The 23782-nt window shown below is 42.7% G+C and overlaps 2 protein-coding genes across 2 annotated transcripts in view; one reads left to right on the forward strand and one right to left on the reverse strand.

Moving 5' to 3' along the window:
• Positions 1 to 1943, reverse strand: part of slc1a9 (solute carrier family 1 member 9) — a 48495-nt gene extending 46552 nt beyond the window's left edge. Inside the window, 1 exon segment of the mRNA XM_061711442.1 lies at positions 1813 to 1943. The gene's annotated coding sequence lies outside the window, so the exon portion shown is untranslated.
• Positions 1944 to 13794: 11851 nt separating this feature from the next.
• Positions 13795 to 22690, forward strand: LOC133421997 (brain-derived neurotrophic factor). The gene is made up of 2 exons (XM_061711834.1): positions 13795 to 14218; positions 21011 to 22690. Exon 2 carries the CDS (start codon positions 21030 to 21032, stop codon positions 22287 to 22289), a length of 1260 nt encoding a protein of 419 aa, XP_061567818.1. The 5' UTR covers positions 13795 to 14218; positions 21011 to 21029; the 3' UTR covers positions 22290 to 22690.
• Positions 22691 to 23782: the final 1092 nt, after the last annotated feature.

Below are 23782 nucleotides of genomic sequence, written 5' to 3' on the forward strand. Positions count from 1 at the left end.
GAGGAGAAGTCTATGGGGAGTTTGAATGAACAAAGTCAAACACGCACTTCCCCGGGAGCTTCTTTATATGTTGTAATACTGCAGAGAAAATCTTCAAAATTAAAAACATCTCAGGTCTACGAGACATTCACAACGACTGAGAAGCCATCAGCAGTGACTGTTAATCTCCCTTGATAAATGATGATCAATATAAGTAGATTAACCTTTGGATATATCTATTTGATGAGTTAAAACCTCCATATTTAAATATGATCATCCAAAGCTCAAAGATAAGTATTTGTGCTTGATAAATAACCTAAAGTCCTTTAAAAAAAATCAAAGTGCATATACATACGTATATATATATATATATATATATATATATATATATATATATATATATATATATATATATATATATATATATATATATATATATATATATATAAATGATAAATTAAAATAAAGTAAAGTAAAGCAATTAACCCTTTCAGAAATGATGACTGATTAATCTTTGTATCATTTTAAAATCAATGTATTTCCTTTAAAGTGCTTATTGTGTGAAACTAACAATCACATAATGTTCTAATGTTGGTCTTATTTTGTTTTTGATGAATAAATTAATGAATTAATTAATCAATTAAACAACTTTTTACCAGAATGTGGATCTTTACAAAGAAATTGTTTAAATGTTTCCTGCTGATTTAAAGACATTTGTGTGTGTGTTTGTGCATGTGTGTGTGTGTGTGTGTGTGTGTGTGTGTGTGTGTGTGTTTGTGCATGTTTGTGTGTGTGTTTGTGCATGTGTGTGTGTGTGTTTGTGTGTGTGTGTGCGTGTGTGTGTGTGTGTGTGTGTGTGTTTGTGCATGTTTGTGTGTGTTTGTGTGTGTGTGTGTTTGTGCATGTTTGTGTGTGTTTGTGTTTGTGTTTGTGCATGTTTGTGTGTGTGTTTGTGCATGTGTGTGTGTGTGTGTGTGTGTGTTTGTGCATGTTTGTGTGTGTGTTTGTGCATGTGTGTGTGTGTGTGTGTGTGTGTTTGTGCATGTTTGTGTGTGTTTGTGTTTGTGTTTGTGCATGTTTGTGTGTGTGTTTGTGCATGTGTGGGTGTGTTTTGTCTATTTTCTAGATTAGATGAGCATACATTGGGTGCAAGAAAACACTCATGTATGTGCATGATTGAATCTGTGTGTGAATGTGAGCACACACACACACACACACACTCCCACACACACCCCTCCTCTCTCTTGCATTATAATCTCAGTGTATTAATCTGTTGTTTGAACTTCTTAAGCACAGACTGTCTATCACATCTGCTCTCTTCACCCTTGTAAAGCCTTGCTATTTATAAACTCTCTCTTTTTCCCATTTTCTCCTGTTTGATCTGTCGCCATCTTTTCTCTCACACTCCTCAGTTCAGCGAGACCTACTTTCACACAGATCCTTCTCTCTAGTCTGTACAGTCAAAACATCTTTGTGTTTGCGCTGCCAGCCCTTCTGGAAATTCCTCATTCCTGCTTTAAACCTCTCTCATTTTCATCACACAGACAGAACAAAACGCTGATAAGACGTTACAGGTTCCACATCCGTGCACGTTGACCAGCATCCTAAACTTTTAATGCTCATGTAAGATCATAGCAGATATGACACACTAATACATTCCTTCCCTCTGGAAAGATAAAACCCAGTAAGCTTATAATCACAAATGACTCAGTCAACGCAGAACTAATCAGAGGCAGCAAATGAATCACAAAACCCTGTTAAAGGGGACAAAGAATGTGAAGGCAGTGCACGTGTTGGTGGAAGAAAGTGGAGGAGTGGCGGCGAGCGACTTACCTGATGTGTCTTGCTGACTCCCGTCCAACAAGAGCGAGGCATCGGGATGTGGAGATGAACGGGGAGAGGGGACGGGAGGCAAAGTCACAGTCTTTGCGTCATCTGAGAAAATTTGCAGATTAATACAACAGCTTGTTGTTCTGAGCCCCCCCACCCTTCACCTCTAGCCACTGCGTGTCATCCTCCCCTCCCTCCCTCCCTTCTTTCTTTCTGCTGTCGTCTCACTGCTTGCTTTTCCATCTCAGATCTATTTTGCTTTATTCACATGTTTTGAAAAAAAAAAAAAAGCCTGATAATGACTTTGCGGGATAGAAACAGGAGGAGAGAGATAGGGAATGTAAAAAAAACACCAACATTGTGTGTGTTTATCAGGGGGAGGGAGGGAGGGAGGTCAATGAACGGCCTCCCTCCCACCGGAGGGCGCCATGACTCTGCACTGAGAGGAGAAATGTGCACAGTAGCTGTGAGGTGTTGTACATATATTACTGACAGATATCACTGTCAGCCGTGAGGCCGTAAAGGGCTCGGAGGCCCGAGGGCAGAGCTGCGACATACCGCACATACAAGATTCTCGCATTTGCCATTAACTGCGACGCCTCACGGGAACACAGAGCCACAAGTCGACTAGTGAAGAAGCCGGGGAATGCCACATTTGTCACCGAGACCAATGCTCTGCATCATAAAAACTGCAGCCACGCAGACTTTATGAGCCTCCTGACCAGACCGACTCTCAAGCTTCTCAACTGTCGGATGTGATGCAGACTAATAACTAATAACCCGGCTTTGCTGACGCTTGTCAGTAAAAAAACGCTGCTTGTTATGAAACTTCCTTTTCCTCGTTGGTATTGGCAACGCAGAGGAAACTAAGATTGGATGGCATTAACTAGAACCTGTCGCATTGAAGCTAAGAGGACAAATAAATTGTTTCTTCGGGTACAAGTAAGAGTTTCCAACAGCTGGATAGTTTAAACAGCCTTAACCGAAGGCTATTTACCAAATATTTAGATCTGGAAGATGTCCAGTACTGCGGAAATTCTGCTTACTTACAAATAAACCAATGCAGATCTCTAACAAACAGGGATATATACAAAGTTGTAAATGTGATAATTATAAATTACACATTTTATAGTAATGTTATGATGACACAATGCTTTTCAGCTTAAACCTATAGAAATAAACGATTCAAAAATCCCCTTCCTGCACACACACACATTGTCACACACACACACACACACACACACACACACACACACACACACACACACACACAGTCACACACACACACACACACACACACACACACACACACACACACACACACACACACACACACACACACACACACACACACACACACACACACACACACACACACACTGTCACACACACACACACACACACTGTCACACACTGTCACACACACACACACACACACACACACACACACACACACACACACACTAGGGATGGGCGGTATGGACTAAAAATGTATCACGATAATTTCTGGCATTTATCCCGATAACGATAAAAACTCCGCCATGTTTGTTAGACAAAAACGTCATCAACGGGAATTTATCCCTCTTTCTTTCTTTCTTTCTTTCTTTCTTTCTTTCTTTCTTTCTTTCTTTCTTTCTTTCTTTCTTTCTTTCTTTCTTTCTTTCTTTCTTTCTTTCTTTCTTTCTTTCTTTCTTTCTTTCTTTCCTTCTGGCTTTCCTTCCTTCCTCCCTTCCTTCCTTCCTTCCTTCCTTCCTTCCTTCCTTCCTTCCTTCCTTCCTTCCTTCCTTCCTTCCTTCCTTCCTTCCTTCCTTCCTTCCTTCCTTCATCCTGCTCTCTCCTTGCTTCTTCCCTTCCTCTTTTCTCCCTTCCTTCCTCCTTTCCTCTTTTCTCCCTTCCTTCTCCCCTTTCCTTCCTTCCTTCCTTCCTTCCTTCCTTCCTTCCTTCCTTCCTTCCTTCCTTCCTTCCTTCCTTCCTTCCTTCCTTCCTTCCTTCCTTCCTTCCTTCTTTCCTTCCTTCCTTCTTTCCTTCCTCCTGCTCTCTCCTTCCCTCTTCCCTTCCTCTTTTCTCCCTTCCTTCCTCCTTTCCTTGTTTTTGTCCGTTTGTCCGTTTTTGTCCGTCCTTCCTTCCTTCCTTCACGTACGTTGTGACCATAAATCTGGCTTTACACAAAAACGTAATCAACGGGAATTTATAAATTTTTTTGACGGTATATCGTGAACGGTAAAATATCGCCCATTCCTAACACACACACACACACACACACACACACACACACACACACACACACACACACACACACACACACACACACACACACACACACACACACACACACACACACACACACACACACACACACACACACACACACACACACACACACACACACACACACACAGTCCCGCGGGAGTGACAGATGGAGAGGGGCTAAATGGGAACAGGGCCTCGTACGACTGGGCCGGTGCCTCCTTTGTCCCGTAGGTGAGCTGTAAGTCTACACTCTGCTAATTGCCACAGCAGTTCAAACACAAAGTCTGCCTCTGAAACCCAATCGTGTGTGTGTTGTACAGTGAGTAAAGTTTACAATGTGTAACATTTTAACCCCTGGCAAGAGAAAAAAAGGGGGACAAATGGAAGAGGAGGTGGAGGGGACGGAGGAGCGGACCAGTGCAAAGAGATTCATAGAAACGCGGGAAGGTGCGGACGGTGCCGGTGACATGGAGGACGTAACCCGCAAATAGATCATTCAGTATTTAGCCTGCATGTGGGGGGGCGTGTGTAGACTGCAACAAATCTGCAGCGGCTGAATGAAAGTGTAGCCGCCGGAGGTGGACCGAGCCCGTAACGGGACACTGCGGAGGGACAGATAAGGAAGCAGGGAGGAGTGATTGAGAGGTAATCTGGAGGGAGGAAGAGTGAGGTGCTGTAAGAGGAGAGGGAACAGCGCTGCAGACGATGTAAACAAGATGTGCAGAGAGTGTGCATACCAAATCTGACAAACCCGTTTCATAAACTCGTGGTAACTCGGCTTCTGCACAAATAAATCAAATTTGAACCGGCCGGCTTGGAGCTGTGCAGACTTGCAACCATCGCAGCCTGTTTCTAATTATGCATGAAACACAATGACCCAACTGAGCGCTCCCTTCCTCTAATGAGGGCTTTGCAGCTCCGACGCTCATATTCCCAAATCTCTCGAACAGTTTTCCTTGAAGGTGAACATTCCATACGCTAATTTCAGTTTCTCGCAGGAAAGACTTGTAGGCGCATGTGTTGTTTGTTTGTTGGAAGTGTTGGCATTGGGCCTGTGTGTGAACGCATCCACATACTTTCTCCAGTGTGCATGAGTGGTGTTTGGGTGTTTACGTGTGGTCTCGCGCCAAATACCATCACTCCACTCTTCCTCTTTGACATTTAGCAAGCTGTGAAATTTAATTTCAGGCTCGGCTTCCTTTTTTTCTTCACAATCGTGCACCTGCGCCAAACATATCCGCGGGCGAGTCGGACAGCAGCTATAAGAGCGCGGGAGAGAGAGGGAAGTCTTGGGCGGACGGGAGGTGACGCATTCATCAGCGAGTCGTTGAATGGTCTTACCTTTGACTAGGGCTGGGGATCGATTCAAATGTCAAGAATCGATTCGATTCCGATTCTTAAGATTCAGAATCGATTATCAAGATCCGATTCGATTCAGATATTGATTTGGGTTAGTGTTATTAAAACTGTTTTTTGAGCTGTTGCATGAATTATATGACTGTAGTTATGCAACATATTACTACTAGTATTATATTGAGATGAAACAGCAAGTATTACAGCTAATGATGCTGTAAGGACCAATCAGCTCCCAGAATGCTGATAGAACTGCTTTCAGAAACATCATGTGGGTCAGAATTACCAAACAGATCCAGGGAGGAAACAGAGACGGATTAAATCGGTTTTAATTTTTCCCACATTCCGTTTTTATTTGTTCCATTTTCGGTCTATTTTTGTTTTTAATTTTTGAGCATTTGGTTTTTAGCGTTTCTTGCAAATGTAACCCCAAGACAGTATATAAAGTAATGAAATATAGAAAATGTATGCAAGTATAACCTAACACTTTAATGTTTTCATACCTTTAAACATATTTAAAGGCAAAAACATGCACCAGTTATTCTCGTGTCCAACAAAACATTCCTTTTTTGGGGATATAAACAAAAAAATAACCAAAAGTTGTAATGTAATGATGAAAAAAAAATACATAAATAAATAAAAGAAAAAAAAAAAATCCATCTTTAGACATATGAATCGATTTTTAGGAATTAATATGAGAATCGATTTAGAATTGGGAAATTGATTATTTCAACACAGGCCTACCTTTGACCCGTTACCTCTCGGCCACCAGGGCTGGCGACTGGGCCACTTCCAGGAGGTTCTGGCTAATTGGGTCAGATTGCGCAGACAGGAGTATTACGTCTAAAATTGGAAGCATATGCAGCTTTACCTCGGTGTGTGGGAATGGTAGCTACGGCCGTGCAGGTTTGGCTAGGGAGGGAGGTATTATTGGAGGTGAAGAGCTGGAGCACGGAGAGATGTGAGTTGGGAACAATGAAAAGTGCTGGAAATGACAACAAATCAGGTGTAGACAGGGAAAGACGGAGATGTGAAAGTGGAGGAGCAGATCTAGGAAACCCTTTAACTCCCTTCCAGGGGCAGAGGATCCACAATCAGGGGCTCTGACTCGGTGGCTCCGTTGTGGACACAGACTGTTAGCCCCTCCTCGACAGCTCGGCTCAGTTCAGCTATTTGCTATAATTGCCATAATAGCTACCTCCCAATTACACTCAGATCAGAGTTTCAAATGAAGCAGGATTTCCAGTGCGAGAGCAGCAAGTTGATGGCTGATGGCACCGCCTGTGGGAGAGTTTCATCAGAGGCACCGAGGGGCACGAGAGTGACATCTGGAAACGTCGGGATGCTTGTGTGACTCTGATTAAGAAATGAGAGCGATCCAAAAGCTTCACCGGGGATGTTATTGGGGTGAAATCACAGTTTTGTCACGTACATCGTTACCTCGAACCTTCACGAGTGTAGTTTTTTAGGAACATTTTTTTTCTTCTTTTAACTAAAGTTCAGGGGCCTCATTTAAAATGGAGTGCGTAGGATCATACTAAAAGTGCACGTAAACCCAAAAGCCGAAAATGGCGGGCGCAAAAAAAAATCCGGATCTATAAAACCGCGTGCACGCACACTTGCACGCAATGTTCGCTTTATAAATCACAGTCCAGCTGGGAGGTTGCGCAGCTTAATCCGCCTCATATCCCGCCCTCTACAAGCCCACTTTTTACCTTAAAAGGGTAATGCAAAGTAGTATTTGCATATGAATGAGCCTGCTGAGCATGCGCAGTGGCTTCCTGCAGCCTGTTTGGCGTCAGAATGAATGAGACGCATGATGAGACGTGTCGAGCCACCGTGCCACTACATTTCACGGAGACTGAGATCGAAATTTTGAGGATGAGGTGGAGGACAGGAAAACAACATTATTTGGTGGTCACAGTAAAAATATAAATAGTATATAAATAGTATAAAATAAAGCGAGTGAAAATAAAACGCTGTGAGGCGCAAGGGCGCAATTTCCACTGGGAACAGGGGGACATGCCCCCCCACTTTTCAAACTCATGTTTTTGTCTCCCCCGCCCCTTTTTTTTACAGTTTAAGAATTAACGGTAGGCTCAGCCTGTAACTGCAAATCATCGAGACACTGTGCGAAGACTTGACGGCCCCGCTCCCCCTCCTCTCCTCAGTGCTGTTCAAGGCTGATTTATGGTTCCGTGTTAAATCGACACAGAGCATACGGCGTAGGTTACGCGGCCCCCGCACCGTACAGGGCGCGTCGCCACGTAACCTACGGCGTAGGCTCTGCGTCGATTTAACGCGGATCCATTATTTAGGCATAATTAGGCTTAACTAGTGTGTGCGTGTGTGACAGACGTGCATGGGGCGATTGTGAAATACGGAATAAACTGTTTTTACATAAATTTGAATTCCCAATTACGTAACAATTCCGTATTTCAAGGGACGGGTAGCGAGCCCACTCACCGCGGCTGCAGCAGCAGCAGCAGCTGAGCGTCCTGACTGACGCTTTGCTTTAAACACAGAGGGACACGATCAGCGCTATTTTATTATAAGTCTAATATATGTTGTGATATGTGATGACATTATTAAGAGTATGACATGAATCTGGCTTCATTTCACCACCTCACAGCCCGCGTCGCCAGTTCCCCGTGTCTTAAGTAAGTTCCTACGGGAGGGTCGGGGTTGCCGTAGGGATACGCAGATTTTTCGGTTAGTTTTTTCTTTTTAGATCCCAGCCTTTGCGTAGAAAGTGGCTTGCGCATCTTTCAGGCCCTTTTTGTGCGCAAGCAAGCTTTATAGATGAGGCCCCAGGTCTTTAAAGTCACTTTAAGGCAGTGTGTTTATTAACCGTTCATGAGCTGTGACTCAGTTGTGGGTGGTTTTGATCCCTGTAGGATTTAGGAAATTATTAATTATGATGTGTTATGGTATGAAACTAAACTCGTTCTTTGAATGGCTGCCCCGGGTAAGCACCCTGCGTGTTGTCAAAAGTGAAATGTTTGGTGGTTAATCTTCCCATAAACCTACAGACCTCACGGGGGAACTTGAGGGTGAAGGCTTGAGGAAACATGTCACTGCCCTTTTAATCTCCTGACTGACCGCCACTCCTGTCCACACTTAGCCAAAGACTTTCTCTCAATCTCTGTCTCCGACTAAAACTTTCACTGATGCGGCCCGAGGCAGAAATATCTAAGTGCACGAAGGGCAAGTTGAGACAAAGAAGGAGATACAGAGAATGGATTTCAAGTGACTGACGGTAAACGCTAAACTGTAGGAACACCGCAAGGGAAACACCAGTGTGTGTGTGTGTGTGTGTGTGTGTGTGTGTGTGTGTGTTGGTGGAAGCTCCAGGTGAAATCTGACAGTAGCGCGTCTGCTGTGTGTTTAGGGATAAGACAAAGAGAGTTGTGAAATCCAGCGTGTATGAGTGTGTGTGTGTGTGTGTGTGTGTGTGTGTGTGTGTGAGTTTGCACAATCAGTCAGTGAGTGCAAGTACATCAGCGCTTCCATCCATCTGAGGGCACTGACAGTGTTAAATGTCTCCGACTCTGAGTGAAGACTGCATTTTAGTCTGTCTCCCCATACAGAAGTGACCCGTTTTAGCAGCTTGAAAAAGCTCTTTTCATGATCCTCCCGTCTCTTTCTGCGTCTCCTCTCTGGTCACTATCTCTCCCATCCCCAAACTCTTTCATGAGCAGTCTCTCAGGGGCAGGGTTGTAACACAAACCTGCACTCCTTTGTCTCCATTCTTTTCCTTATCCTTTCATCTTTTTAAACATTCAGGGGGAAAAGGGTTTTGGTGAGATAGAAACCACTACTTGGTAAAGGAAAGAAAGAGATAACATGTGAGAGAGTGAGAGAGAAAGAGGGAGGCAGGAGGAGGGGGAGGCAGAGTCTCGTCTCCCCTCCTTTGCTCATCCGCCAGTTTATAGCTCTACTTTTCAACAAGACCATTCAAGGTGGGGAGGCTCAGTGGACGCGCTATTCTGGCGGGTCAATGGCAGCGAACCCTCGTTTGGTGTGTGTGCTGCATCGAGGACCCGTTGAACTTTCTGCTGGCCTCTCCTGTCTCCTCCGCCGACTTCCCCCCCAAAGACCCGTAGGTGCACAGAGCAGCCGGTAACAAGCTCCGGTTTCCAACGTTAAACCAGTCCAGGAGATACAACCGTTTATCCCACGACTCCTACTCAAACTACCATCATAATGCAGCGTTTTTATTTAATAAACATAGAGCAGTGGGCGGCAACCCGCGGCTCTAGAGCCGCATGCAGCTCTTAAGCGCTGCCCTAGTGGCTCCTGGAGCTTTTCAAAAATATTTGACCTTTTTTTTTTTCCTTTTTTTTCTTCCTTTTTTTCTCTTTTTTTCCTCCTTTTTCACTTTTTTCCTTTTTTTTTCTTTTTTCCTTTTTCTCTCTTTTTTTCATCCTTTTGCCTTTCATTTTTAATCTCGACATTTCGATTTTTTTCTCAAAATTTTGACTTTTTTCTCAACATTTCGACTTCTTTCTCAATATTTTACTTTTTTCACAAAATTTTGACTTTTTTCTCGACATTTCAACTTTTTTCTCGAGATTGTACTTCAACATTAATCTCAACATTTCAACTTTTTTCTCGACATTTTGACTTTTTTCTCGACATTTCGACTTTTTTCTCGAGATTGTACTTCAACATTAATCTCGACATTTTGACTTTCCTTCGGAATTTTGACTTTTTTCTCAACATTTCAACTTTTTTCTCGAATTGCATAATGAAAAAAAAATCTTCCCCCAGTTATAATAATATAGATACATGCAGCATGTGTTTGCCTTCATTCTAAGGCTTATACAAGACATTTCATTTTTTGCGGCTCCAGACATATTTGTTTTTTGTGTTTTTGGTCCAATGTGGCTCTTTCAACATTTTGGGTTGCCGACCCCTGACATAGAGGATGGAAGTAAATCTCCATGCATGAAAGGATGCTGACGAGGGGTTTAATCTGACTGTGAATCTGAACAGACATAAATAACTGAGACTTGCAGGAGTAAAGCCAATGTAGAAGTTTGGGATGATAAAAAATGTGTCGTAATATAAAGCAGACCACAAAACGCCTGGAGTGTCAATTTATAGCTGCTCTTTACACGGCAAACTGACGTTAAGGGAGATAACATCACCGCTGCGGATATTAATCTGGGATAAAACATTTAAGCTGAGATCATTTTTGTATCTAACAAGACTTTCCCGCCATGAAAACTGGACAAGTCTGAGAACTTTTGACGTGAGAGTCTAAAAACTGTTTGTCTAAAAAGGTGCAGGTTTGATGACACGATGCTTGGGGCGCACACACGTTCACTGCTACGTCACATGTTCTGCTGATCTCACATGTTGTGGGTGTTTCCACCCGCATTAGGAACAATTTCAGTCTATGTCAAAGAAAACACGCCTTGAAAATTAGTAATAAACTGACAGATGTCAGGCTAATAGGGCGGGAATTTTCCTGGGGACACCTGACAGGTAATTCTTGATTTGCACAAACACGCAGGCCGGGGGCCCAAAGTCAGGGGGCGACGTCTACCCGGGGCCTCCCAATAATTTAGTCCAACACTGCGGAAATAAAAATTGTATGCAATGTTTACATTTGTTTCTATTTGTAGGCAGAGGTGTCAAGTAACAAAGTACAAATACTTGATTACCTTACTTAAGTAGAAATTTTAGTAATTATTTTTCAGACGACTTTTTACTTTTACTCCTTACATTTTCACGCAATTATCTGTACTTTTTACTCCTTACATTTTAAAAACAGCCTCGTTACTCTATTTCATTCCGGCCTTTAAAAAAAACTATCCAGTTAAATTGCTCCATCCGGATAGAGTGAATTTGGTTGTGGTTGTTTCAGATGTTCTTGTCCAGTTTTGTTCTTACATCCGTTCCCTCAGATTCCTGCAACTAAACTTGGATGTACATTCCAATAAAGGTTAGGATAAAATGATAACATGCCTCTGAAGTTTGACTTTTTGCACCATTACAATACTTATAGGCAACTAGTCATCATATCTCCTGCTCTCTGAAACACATGTTAATGCTCAATAGTACACATATATGATTCTTTAATATATTTGCATTATACTAAGATGCATTCATTTTCAATGGCTTTTGTACTTAATGGCTTTTTCCCCCTTACATTACTTTTACTTTTATACTTTAAGTAGTTTTGAAACCAGTACTTTTATACTTTTACCTTTTACTTTTACCTTCTTTTCTCCCTTCCTTCCTTCTTTCCTTCCTTCTTTTCTCCCTTCATTCCTTCCTTCCTTCCTTCCTTCCTCCCTTCCTTCCTTCCTTCCTTCCTTCCTTCCTTCCTTCCTTCCTTTCTTCTTTCCTCCCTTCCTTCCTTCTTTCCTCCCTTCCTTCCTTCATTCCTTCCTTCCTTCTTTTCTCCGTTCCTTCCTTCTTTTCTCCCTACCTTCCTTCCTTCCTTCCTTCCTTCCTTCCTTCCTTCCTTCTTTCCTTCCTTCCTTCCTTCCTTCCTTCCTTCCTTCCTTCCTTCCTTCTTTCCTCCCTTCCTTCCTTCTTTTCTCCCTTCCTTCTTTCCTCCCTTCCTTCCTTCTTTTCTTCCTTCCTTCCTTCCTTCCTTCCTTCCTTCCTTCCTTCCTTCCTTCCTTCCTTCCTTCCTTCCTTCCTTCCTTCCTTCCTTCCTTCCTTCCTTCTTTCCTCCTGCTCTCTCCTTCCTTCTCCCTTCCTTGTTTCCTTCCTTCCTTCCTTCCTTCCTTCCTTCCTTCCTTCCTTCCTTCCTTCCTTCCTTCCTTCCTTCCTTCCTTCCTTCCTTCTTTTCTCCCTTTACTTGAGTAAAAAACTTGAGTTGATACTTCAACTTCTACAGGAGTATTTTTAAACTCTAGTATTTATACTTCTACCTGAGTAATGAATGTGAATACTTTTGACACCTCTATTTGTAGGAACAAAGTGGTCACACGTGCTAAATGAAATGCGAACAAATTTCCTAACAAAATCAAATTTGGCATTAGAAAACAGGAAGCAATCTGCCATCAGACTGAGATGTGGCGTTAAAAGTGAAGGTTACATCCTCAGACTTGATTGAGCCAAACGGGGATCATGTTGCATCTCTTTGTAGTTACAGATGAGAAACTTAAATAAAAAATTACGCAATTCAGCCCCGCTGCAGTTGGTTTACAACAGTTTACACAGTTACAAGTCCATAATAACAACAGGCTTAAGAGAAGGTGGATCCTTGCCAGCGTATTGAGGTATTTTCTCACAATATTCTTGTGAAATGTTTGTCGGGAGGGGGGGGGGGGGGTTGTTACAGCCACTGACGTTAAAAACATGTCAAGTCACGCAACTCCTATTTCAATATTTCAACTCCTACAAGCAAGTACTCATTTTGTCTGATAAATTACTTGTGGTCACTTTTTATTCTAAATTTCTTCCAGACACTTCTTTCAAATGTTTCCTATGTAACTTTTCTTTTTTTTAATCTTGTTTCGCTGCTCTTTACTAACCTCCCCTCGACTCCTCGGGATGGGAAACCGGAGTTGTAAAATGTGTCAAGTGAATACAGATTACGCGGAGCAACACAGGAAGTGGCTATTTACGAGGGCTTTAAAAAATAAAAGCTCCGTCACTCCTTCAGCGTTCTCAAATTCAAAATTTTCAAATTCAAATTGGCTTTATTGGCATGAATGATAGTAATCATTGTTGCCGAAAGCATACATACAATAAATCACGAGACAATCAACATACAAAACACCAATAGAATTACAACAAATACCCAACACCAAATACCTATGTATGTGTGTGTATATATATATATATATATATATATATATATATATATATATATATATATATATATATATATATATATATATATATATATATATATATATATATATGTGTGTGTATATATATATATATATATATGTGTACACATATATATATATGTGTGTATGTGTGTATATATATATATATATATATATATATATATATATATATATATATATATATATATATATATATATATGTGTGTGTGTATACATATGTGTGTGTATGTGTATATATATATATATATATATATATATATATATATATATATATGTATACATACACATACACACACATATATATACACACACATACATATACATTACACATATATAGAGAACTATTTTACATTAATAGGCAGGGAGACTAAGGATAAGGAGACTGAGTTGTCTGGTTGTGTTTCTCTCCATCTATGACATGCGCTGATGTATTTAGCGGAGTTCTCTCGTGAAGCAGTTTCTTAACGGGAGTTTTATTTTGAAAGTCCCAGCCGGAAGTGATTTAACCGACCAGCGCCAGCTTTACGGTTACTGACTTGACGCTTTACAGACGTGGTGCAGATCTTAAAACATTTGCCCAGGACCTGTAGCGTTTCACTCACTGTGCACATTTGAACCGAGATACACCTTGGAAGACTCTGGAATATCTTCATACTACGACTCTTTTTTACATTTGAAACTTTTCCGGGCTTTTATTATTTTATCTCCCTCGGAGCGAAAGCGCTCGTGTGACTTTTCCTGTCGGTAACTTGCTCCTTTTTTTTTTTTTTTTTTCCTTTTTTCTTTCTTCTTCGGACTTTTGGGGCCACATGCAATGACTATTAAAAGGAAAAAGAAATGTTCTTAATTGGTTTGGTTGTGGCCGCGTGAAGGTGCTTTTTTTTCTTTTTGAGTTTGTATTTTGGAGCGGTTGAGTGGCTGGGACAGACTGTGTGATCAATGCGGTGTCAGCTGGAAGGACGCGCGGTCCGGATCTCACCTAAACGGTATGGCTTTACATTATGCACGCAGGCCTGAAACACCACCAGGGGCGTCAATTGGGTATGGCAAGGTATGGCTTCAAGGGAAAATGTAAATGTTTGTTTTTTAAATACATTTATGGAATTACTCTGTGTCCATTTGTATTGATTATTCTATTACTTAATACCTATAGAATAACTACAAATGCAAATCAGAACAACATGATTGATTTCACTAGTTATTATACACTGCAAAAACTGAAAATCTTAACAAGAATATTTGTCTAATTTCTAGTTAAAATGTCTAATTTTTAGTAAAAAAAAATCTCATCATTTAAGACAAGACTCAAAAACAACCATTCTCACCTGTTTCAAGTAGATTTTCAGTTAAAATAAGTGGAAAAATCTGCCAGTGGAACAAGATTTTTTTGCTTGTAATGAGAAGATGAATCTTGTCCCACTGGCAGATTTTTTTACTTATTTCAAGTGAAAATTTACTTGAAACAGGTGAAAATTGTCAAATTAGTTATTTTTTTCTGGTGATGACTCTTGTTTTAAGTGTAATGAGATTTTTTGACTAAAAATTAGACATTTTAACTAGAAATAAGACAAATATTCCTGGTAAGATTTTGAGTTTTTGCAGTGAGCGAGACTGCATTTGAAAAAGTTCCAATTTTCTTGACCAAACAGATAAGCTACATAACAGACTTCTGTGATAGTATTTGCTGGACGTGTTGATTGATACTCTAGTTAAGTTCTGTGACTCGTAACCTTGCCATACCTTAGCTTTGACTGAATTGACGCCACTGAACACCACACTAAACTACCTCCTTTTTCCTTTTTGCATTATTATTTTGAAAATTTTCATGAACAAAAAGATCAGTGATTTATGGATGCATTGGTTAAACCTGCCACTAGTTCTTTAATTAGTCCCATTGATATTTAATTAAGTCAGACACGTGTTCATATACAGTATGTAGAGTCTAATGTGTATTATTCAAGTTTTAATGTGCTGTTTTATGTATTAAATGCGTTTTCTGAGCTTGTCATTTTCATGTTTTGTAATTTAAGAAAAAAAAAACACAAAAAACCAACACTATTTGTTTTGCCATTAACCTCTGTAGTAGACATTTCCCATTTTGTTTTCCTTGGCAGTCACTCAGGTGAAGTGAGAGCTACCGAGTCATGTCTCAGACCTGCAGGTACATCGCTCAACATACCTGCGTGTGATCTCTTGACTTGACACAGTTCGATAAGACAGGGATCGTACAGGCCCAGTGGGTGGTCACGTGGAGCAGAGAAAAATGAACTGTCAAAAAAAAGGGCCATACATTTACAAATGATGGCAAGCTGTGTCATTGACAGCTGCTTTCATGCAGTGCCAAAAGCTGCAGAGGTGGGGGCTGAACCTCGCAGGCCTCGCATGATATGAAACAATCACAGACCTGGAATTAATGGGCTGTTTGCACAGCGGGATAACAAGGCTGTGCAGGCCTCAAAGAGGGAGATGGGGAGGGGGACAAACATTTACCTGCATGTTTTTCCTGTCACGTGGTGGGACGTTCACTCAGGCAGACAAAGTCTGCAAGCTGAAAAAGATGCAAGTTGAGGTAGAAGTTAAGAGACAGTGAGTCTCCAGAGGCGTCCAGCCCTGAATCTGTGGAGGAAAGAGCTGCCGCGGCGCGGTCCAAACACTAACACACAATCCATTATCACTATGTCAGATTGACGTGCCTGACGTTAGCCATGCACGGGGAAGGGATTACTTTATAAACGGACTAGTAGCACAGTAGCCGCTGCGAGGTGTGGAGCTGCTCTATTATGTTTTTGTCTTGTTCAGGAGTCCAGCTTTCATTTTCTTAAAGAGTTCAATTCATAATCTTAATGAATACAATAGTTGGGTTTCAGACTGCTGGAGAGTTTCTACCTGCCATTGTTTATGTGATAATTGCTCGGGGGTAAAGTTCTGGGTCTCTGGAAGGATCCTAGACACAACTTGTGTTGTACTAGACGCCATATAAACAAAATTGAAATGGTGTTTTCATAAAACAATACATTTTTACACATAAACTTTCCCAAAGTTGTTTTTTTTTGTTTTTTTTTACCAAAAAAGAATCAGCATATTTATTAACTTGAAAAGAAACATTTGCCACCTTGAATGGCTTTTATTAAGTTCAGCTAGGGCTGTTCGATTTTGCCCAAAAATAAAATCTCGATTTTTTTCTCTCAAAATCCGATTTTCGATTACGATTATTTTGTGAACTGACAAAAGGCAAAGAAATGATTTCAAATATGCTGTTTTTTTATTGAACATTTGCCCCATTGGGCTTTAAGTGCAAACTTTGCTCTTATTAAACCAAAAATGAATGAATAAAGTGCAAAACTCTGTAAAATAAGTTGAAAAAAAAAAAAGTGAAAAATCGATTTTACGATTTTCACGTTTTAACATCGTTCTAATTACATAATCGCGATTACGATTTAAAATCGATTAATCGAACAGCCCTAAGTTCAGCTTTTACAAAACTCTGGTTTCCAGATTGCTTATAATGAAAAACAAGAAGAATGGAACCTGATTTTTAAAAAGGAAAAAGATTTACAGACAGAATAGAAAGAATAGTGGGTAAGGTGGTTAAAAGGTGAAAATGCCCTCAGTTGAAGAGGTAACTTTTGCTTTCCCTACAGTAGTTGTTTGTTTTGAACAGTTTGGGAGCAAGTTGCAAAGTTTCTTTTGTCTCTGAGCCAAACAAAAAGCAAACAAACACCTGAGCCACCTGATGAATACTCAGTCATCATCATCATCATCATCATCATCATCATCATCATCATCATCATCATCTCTGTTCATGGATCTTTGCTCCATGAGACGGAGGTTTCTTTCTTCTGTCCTCCTTTAGAAATCCTTTCCTGCGATAGAGATGTGGATTACAGCAGCGTGCAGAGTCAGACTTGAGCAGATCTCCTCTTGCAGCGTTTGTAGAGCTTGCTGTGGTCTGGGGACACTAGAGCGTCCCGCTCGTCGTCAATGATGCGTGTCATTGTGGCAAATGGAGCGCGGCGCTGCCGCCGCTTCGGTTTTACAAGAAGTCACTTACTGGAGGGTCTGCCCGCCTTCCTGCTTTACTGGTGGCGTCGGCGTTCTCCCTGATGCTCTCCCTGCAATGCTTCTGCTCCACGGCGCCTCAGTTTCAGCTCATTTCCTTCCTCCATGCAGAAATCATTCACTCTGATTCTCTTCAGAATAAGGCCCAGTCCCAATACTCCAACTACCTCTACTTTTCAGCTCTACACCTACATTTTGCGCGTTCCCGTGAGGGTAGTGGTGTCCCCATTCCGCTTTGCATCTAGGGGTAGTGGCTTAAACGAGTGTTAGGGGGCATCAATCTGGCCCTACAGAGCGAGGGTTTTCAGATGCACCCTAGTTGACCGAGGGCCAGAAAAATTTCCCAGAATGCTTTTCGTCGTCATTTACGGACTGAATAAAAAAAAAAACATGGCGGACATTTCTTATTTTTTAGTGAATAAAATCAATATTTTGAGTTAGTTTCTGCATAAAAATGCGTTTTGATTACATTTCTAGCGAGAAATATATATTTTACTTTCATAATATTCACTCAGTGAATGTACATAATCACTCGTTTGCTCGTTGTTGCAAAGTCTTTTTCTAACCTCGCCAGAATAAAGGCTGATTTATGGTTCTGCGTTACACCAACGCAGAGCCTACGGCGTATGTAACGCGGCGACACGCGCCGTACGCCGTAACCTACGCCATAGGCTCTGTGTCGATTTAACGCGGAACCATAAATCAGCTCCCGAGCCGGCAGGCATCATCATCCAGAAATTTTTGGAGCAAATTTCTTAACAGACGTAGCTACAACTGTTATATTTCATCTATTAAACCAACATTTATTTTCCTAAATGATTTATTTCAGCCAGAGGTAATTCTCCACAGAGCTGCAGGTTTCTCCCCCGGGACGACGGTGCAGGTTGACCCGGCGATCACGTCTGTACTCCGGCCATGAGCTGCTGTGCCCCGGGGCCAGCAGCTCTTCTCCGAAAACATCGGATCAAATTTCTTAACAGGCGTTATTTGGATAAACTGAGCCCAGGTTGGGGATCTTAACGGTTACTTTTACGCCTGAAAAAATATTAAAACTTAATAAAGTGGCATATTAAAGCGCTACAGCTGAAATTAAAACAGCTTTTGGCTCTCGGCTTCCTGATATGGTGTGACGTTTGTGCAAACGTAACTACGCAGTCGCTTACGTACCCGAACGTAAACCACGCAGTGACGTAGCACACGTAGCACGCGGCTCAGTTTCAAGTTATTTCCTTCCTCCATGCAGAAATCATTCGCTCTGATTCTCTTCAGAAAAAGGCCCTGTCCCAATACTCCCACTACCTCTACTTTTCAGCCCTACCCCAAATAACCCCCCAAATATCCAAATAAAGCTGAAAAAATATTAAAACTTAATAAAGTGACATATTAACAGCGCTACAGCTGAAATTAAAACAGCTTTTAACTCTCAGCTTCCTGATATGGTGTGACGTTTGTGCAAACGTAACTACGCAGTCACTTACGTACCCGAACATAAACCACGCAGTGACGTAGCAAGCAAAATTTAGGGGTAGTGCTGAAAAGTAGGAGTAGTGGGAGTATTGGGACAGGGCCTTAGGAAGATTACAAGGGCCATAAAATCTGTGGTTTGAATTTTAGGGGTAGTGGTAGAAAGTAGGGGGTGTATTGGGATTGGTCCTTAGTCTGCACCCTAATTTAAAATGCCGTTTAGTCGTCATCACAAAAGTAGTATGTGCTGCACACTTTGGTGTGATTTATAAACAAAGTAAACACGTTCTGGCACTCTGCACACCCGCCGTGGCGGCGTGAACGACCTTTCAACCGAACTGTGCGTCCAGGGGTGCGGTCCTGCCGAGTACAGGCCCTGTCACCCACGGGATTTCTGTGGAATTACAGCTGCTGATAGAACCTGCTGATGCATCCGCTCAGTCACACTCACACACCTATGGAGGCAAACACCAACAGCCACAGTGATCTTGCTCTTTTTGCTTTTACTTCATGGTGCCCTGTTTATTTTTATAGCCTCTCCTGCCGGAGGAAACTGTGAATGAGCCTCGGTAGCCGCTGCATCACCAACATTCTGATCATTCCTGCTATCTCAACTCTTTCCAAGTGACCTCCTCCCCGCGTCCAAACAAACAGCTGAACCTACGCTCATTGTGTAGGCTTCGGCTCGCTACCTGCCGCACGGATGGCGGGAATGATTTTCCTTTTAGTCAGAGGGCAACGTCACTGTGGAACGCTGATGAATCATCGCTGCGTGCCTCGTAGCGTCCGTCTCCACATGATGTCAGAGATGAGAGAAACGATACGCCTGAAAGGTTTTTGCAGCTAGAAATGTTTACATTATTGTGATGATGTGTAACATAACCTGTTTGTCTGACAAGTGAAATAGACAATCTTTGTGTTCTTGTGTAATTTTTATTTCACAAAAGAAAGGCAATCACAAACATCCTAAATAACAGTAGGTTTTACAATTTTCTTTTGTGCACACAAGCCAAATCTCGCCTACAACCCACCCCTCCCACCACCCCCCCAAAAAAACACGAAAACATACACACGAAATAAATAAAAAATAAATAAACTGTAAAAAAAAAAAAAAAAAAAAAAAAAGGAACGATAGGGGCATCAAAACTCAAATACCTACAGATACATAGGTTACATAAAGTAAATGACAACAGTAAAACAGCAATGAGCGTACAATGAAGTTTACAATGAATGAAGCTCTAAGCCAGAAAATAATGGGAACCAAAATTCTTGAAAAAGATGGCCACGGTTATATTTTTCCAATGTTAGCTTTTGTAATGGTAGAAATGCTGTAATTTGGTCAATGAAAGTCTTAAAAGATGGCGGGGAATCGTTCTTCCAAAATAAAAGTATACATTTTTTTGCAAAGTAAGTTATCAAAATTAATATCCTGCATTTTTTGTTATGTAGTTGTAAATTATATGTGTCAATTTATAAATATAAACTGCTTTTTCTTGTGTAATTTTTAGTTTAATAATAGCAGTCAATACCAACAGTTTTACACTTTAAATAACTCCATAATCACATTTCGGACACATTTTAGTATCAAATGTCTCCTGCTTTTGCAAACCTGTTGCTCACAGTGACCCGTTACAGAAGCAGTTGGAGCTATCTTCAGCGTTTGGTTCATAGTTTTGCTACACTAAAAGAACCAGCAAACAAACAGCTTGGAGAGTAGATAACGCTGACACGACAGGTCACGCCATACTTTCCTCAGAAGGACAAATGAAACTCTGAGGTTTCACATGAGGTTGTGCATTTGCGTGGCTTTCCTTTAACGAGAACCACTTTCTTTCAGAAACCATAACAGTTGCAATGGATTAAAAAGTTTCAAAAACCAAAAAGAGAAATGAGAAAGAGAAATTGGTGCCCCTGAAAGCCGAGGAGGAAACTGCATACTTACCAGATTGTCTCCGTTCGAAGGTCGGCGCCTCAGATGGCCCAATCTGCAACATTCGTTGCCGAGCTCCACGTGAAGAAACAGGGCGACCTTGCTGTACTCTCGCTATTTTTTCCACAAGTTCTGCCAAGATTTTAAAGCCATATCTCAGCAGTTAAATCTCTGCGGTCATGAAAGCTGCAGGCCACCAGTAAAAGCGCTCGTTTTACATCCTAATTAGAGTACTTTGTTTAACGGTGAAAAAGCCATAACCTGCACTGTGTAAAGTAACGTGGTCTCTCTCCTGCTTTGTGTCTGCTGTCTCTCAACCCGCCAGCTGATACGTCTTGGGAGTGATGCTCTGGCTTCCCCTGGTTGCCATGGTGATTGCCTCGGCCCTGCCCTTCCCTCACAACCCCGTGTCTGGAATTGCTGCCGCACAGACCGCACAGCCCGGGTCCCGCGACAGCAGGAAGCCCCGGCGAGACCCAGCTGCCCGCCTCGCGGCTCCCGGAGGAAATGCTTCACGAGTGGACTACGGCACCGCCGCCGCCGTCAGCGGACAGGACCGCCAGGATTACGTGAGGTCCCCCTTTCACAAAGAGACGTCCGCACTTACAGCGGAGAGTCCAGCGGCACGCCGGCCGCAGAGCAGCTCAGGCGGCGATGGCAGACGCGGCGTCGGTTCGGACGTTCCTGTCACAGGAAGAACAGTCCAGGATTTTTCCGAGGATAACTCTCTACCAAAGCAAGAGTACCCGGGCTTTGAGGACGTTTCCAAACACCCTCAGGACTCCGCCGGTGCTCTGTTGAACGCTTCCACACACGGACCCGAGCCACTCGCTCCTTCAGGACAGCTGAGAGACGCGGCGAGGCCTGGGAAAGGTCCGAGCGAGGAGAGCCCGGCCCTGGACGCCGGGCTACATCTGGAGAGGGACGAGATGTTCCTGGACGCGCACCCACGAGTCCTGTTCTCGCCCTCGCTGTCGCCGCCGGAGCACCCGCCCCTGCTGCTCCTGCTGGAGACGGGCCTGCCGGAGGAGGACGGGGACGCGGACGAGCAGGAGGACGCGCACATCGAGGGGCACGGCGACCGCGCCATCGACCGGAGCACGACGACGCAGACCTGGGACCGGCCCGTCCGGAGAGAGAAGCGCTCCCACCTGGTGGACAGCCGGAGGGGGGAGCGGTCGGTGTGCGAGTCGGCCAGTAACTGGGTCATCAACAAGACGAGCGCCGTGGACCTGAACGGGCAGAACGTCACCATCCTGCAGGAGATCCAGACGCAGAGGGGGCCCATCAAGCAGTACTTCTACGAGACGCGCTGCGGCCAGTCCAAGGACCGGGGCGACGGCGGCAGGACGCGGGGCGGCGCCGCGGCGGCGCCGGCCAGGAACACGGAGCTGGGCCTGGCGGGCGCCGGCTGCCTGGGCGTGGACAAGAAACAGTGGCGGAGCGAGTGCAAGGAGAAGCAGTCGTACGTCCGCGCGCTCACCAGGGACGCCAACAGCCGGGTGGGGTGGAGGTGGATCCGGATAGACACGTCCTGCGTGTGCGTGCTGCTGTCCCGAACCAATCAGGGGAGGGAGGTCCTGACCAGGAAGGGGCGGGGCTAAAGGCGGGACGAGTAGAGACGTGACAGAGAGCAGAGCAGCTACGCCATTTTTCTGGGTGCACTTTTACTTGCAGGCCATGTGAGGTTAACTGTGCCTTAATACGGTCCGTGGACTTCGCGGCCATCCGTTTTTTGTTTTGAAATGACAAAATAAAAATAGAGAAATAATCCAAAATAATACGTTTCCCATCTTTTGTTTTGATAATAAAAAAAGGAAAACGGATCGTTATCAATCCGTGTATCATTCGTTCTTTCCATTTTCAATTGGCAATCAAAAATCAAAACATGAAAAAGTGACTGGTTATTTTGTTATTTGTTTTTTATTATAACACAAAAAACGGAAAAACGTCTGCTTTTTCATATTTCAATTTTAGGCACAGATCAAAAATAAGAAATAGAAAAACGGGCCACAGGATTGAATTTGATTTTAATATTTAATTGGTCGAGTTTACGTGACCCGGCGGGTCCGTGTATCTTTTGGTCATTGGATTTTTCCATCATGAGTGGGAATCAAAAAACAAAAAACGATTGGTTTATTTGATTTTCCTTTTAAAACAAAAAACAAATATTGAATTACACTGCATTTTTTCTTTTTCTGTGTTAATATAATTTAACAAAGATTCAAAATAGGCCTACGCTTTTATTTTCGTTTTCTATTTCATATAAGAAATATGAAGTCAACAGAACGAAAAAACGAACCAAAAACAACCGTTTATTCATATTCGTGCACCGGAAGCTGGCATTTACAACCGAGTGAACTTAGTTCTGGATATTTGACAGGCATTCCTGTGACAATTCTCTCCAGGGGAAGTTTGATTTTAATATTTTATTGGTCGGGTTTACGTGACTCGGAAATGGCTCTGTATGCGGCAGTTCGGGTAACCATGGTTACCATGGCAGCGCTGGAACAACAGATCGAGGATTATTTTTTAAAGATTGATTAAGGACTTGTTCCACAGCGGTTTGACGCACAAACACATTTCCTGCACGTTGCAGCAGATGTGTCTCCTGCAATGCTCAGAAATGATCGTCAGAAGATTCTGTGCTCGGCATGATCTGAGGAGAAAAAGACGCAGAGCTGGAGAGCGCTTTGATTCATCATGGCCGAATGACCGGCTATCTGTGTTCACTGGGGGTGCATGCTGGAGAAGGTCGGGTTGGAAGAATTAATTTAGTCCCACGCGTGAGGTATCCACGTGATTACCATTATATGTATAAATTGCACTGCAGCACAAACTTTACCTGACGCCGGAATTCATGGTATGGCTGATGGAGCTCTCTCAGGGTTCTTCCAACCCGACCTTCTCCAGCATGCACCCCCAGTGAACACAGATAGCCGGTATTGCGGCTTTCCTGTACTTTTAGAGCCGCTTGAGAGTTTATTGTTAGGTCCTGTATATTTGCATGACGCGCTGCTGACAGAGAAGCACGCTGAGTCCGACAGAAGTTTTATGGCGTTTAATGACAAAACTCAGCCACAACGGCCTTCCGACA

Source organism: Cololabis saira, chromosome 21 (assembly GCF_033807715.1).
Source record: "Cololabis saira isolate AMF1-May2022 chromosome 21, fColSai1.1, whole genome shotgun sequence".
In the NCBI taxonomy this organism is placed as follows: domain Eukaryota; kingdom Metazoa; phylum Chordata; class Actinopteri; order Beloniformes; family Belonidae; genus Cololabis; species Cololabis saira.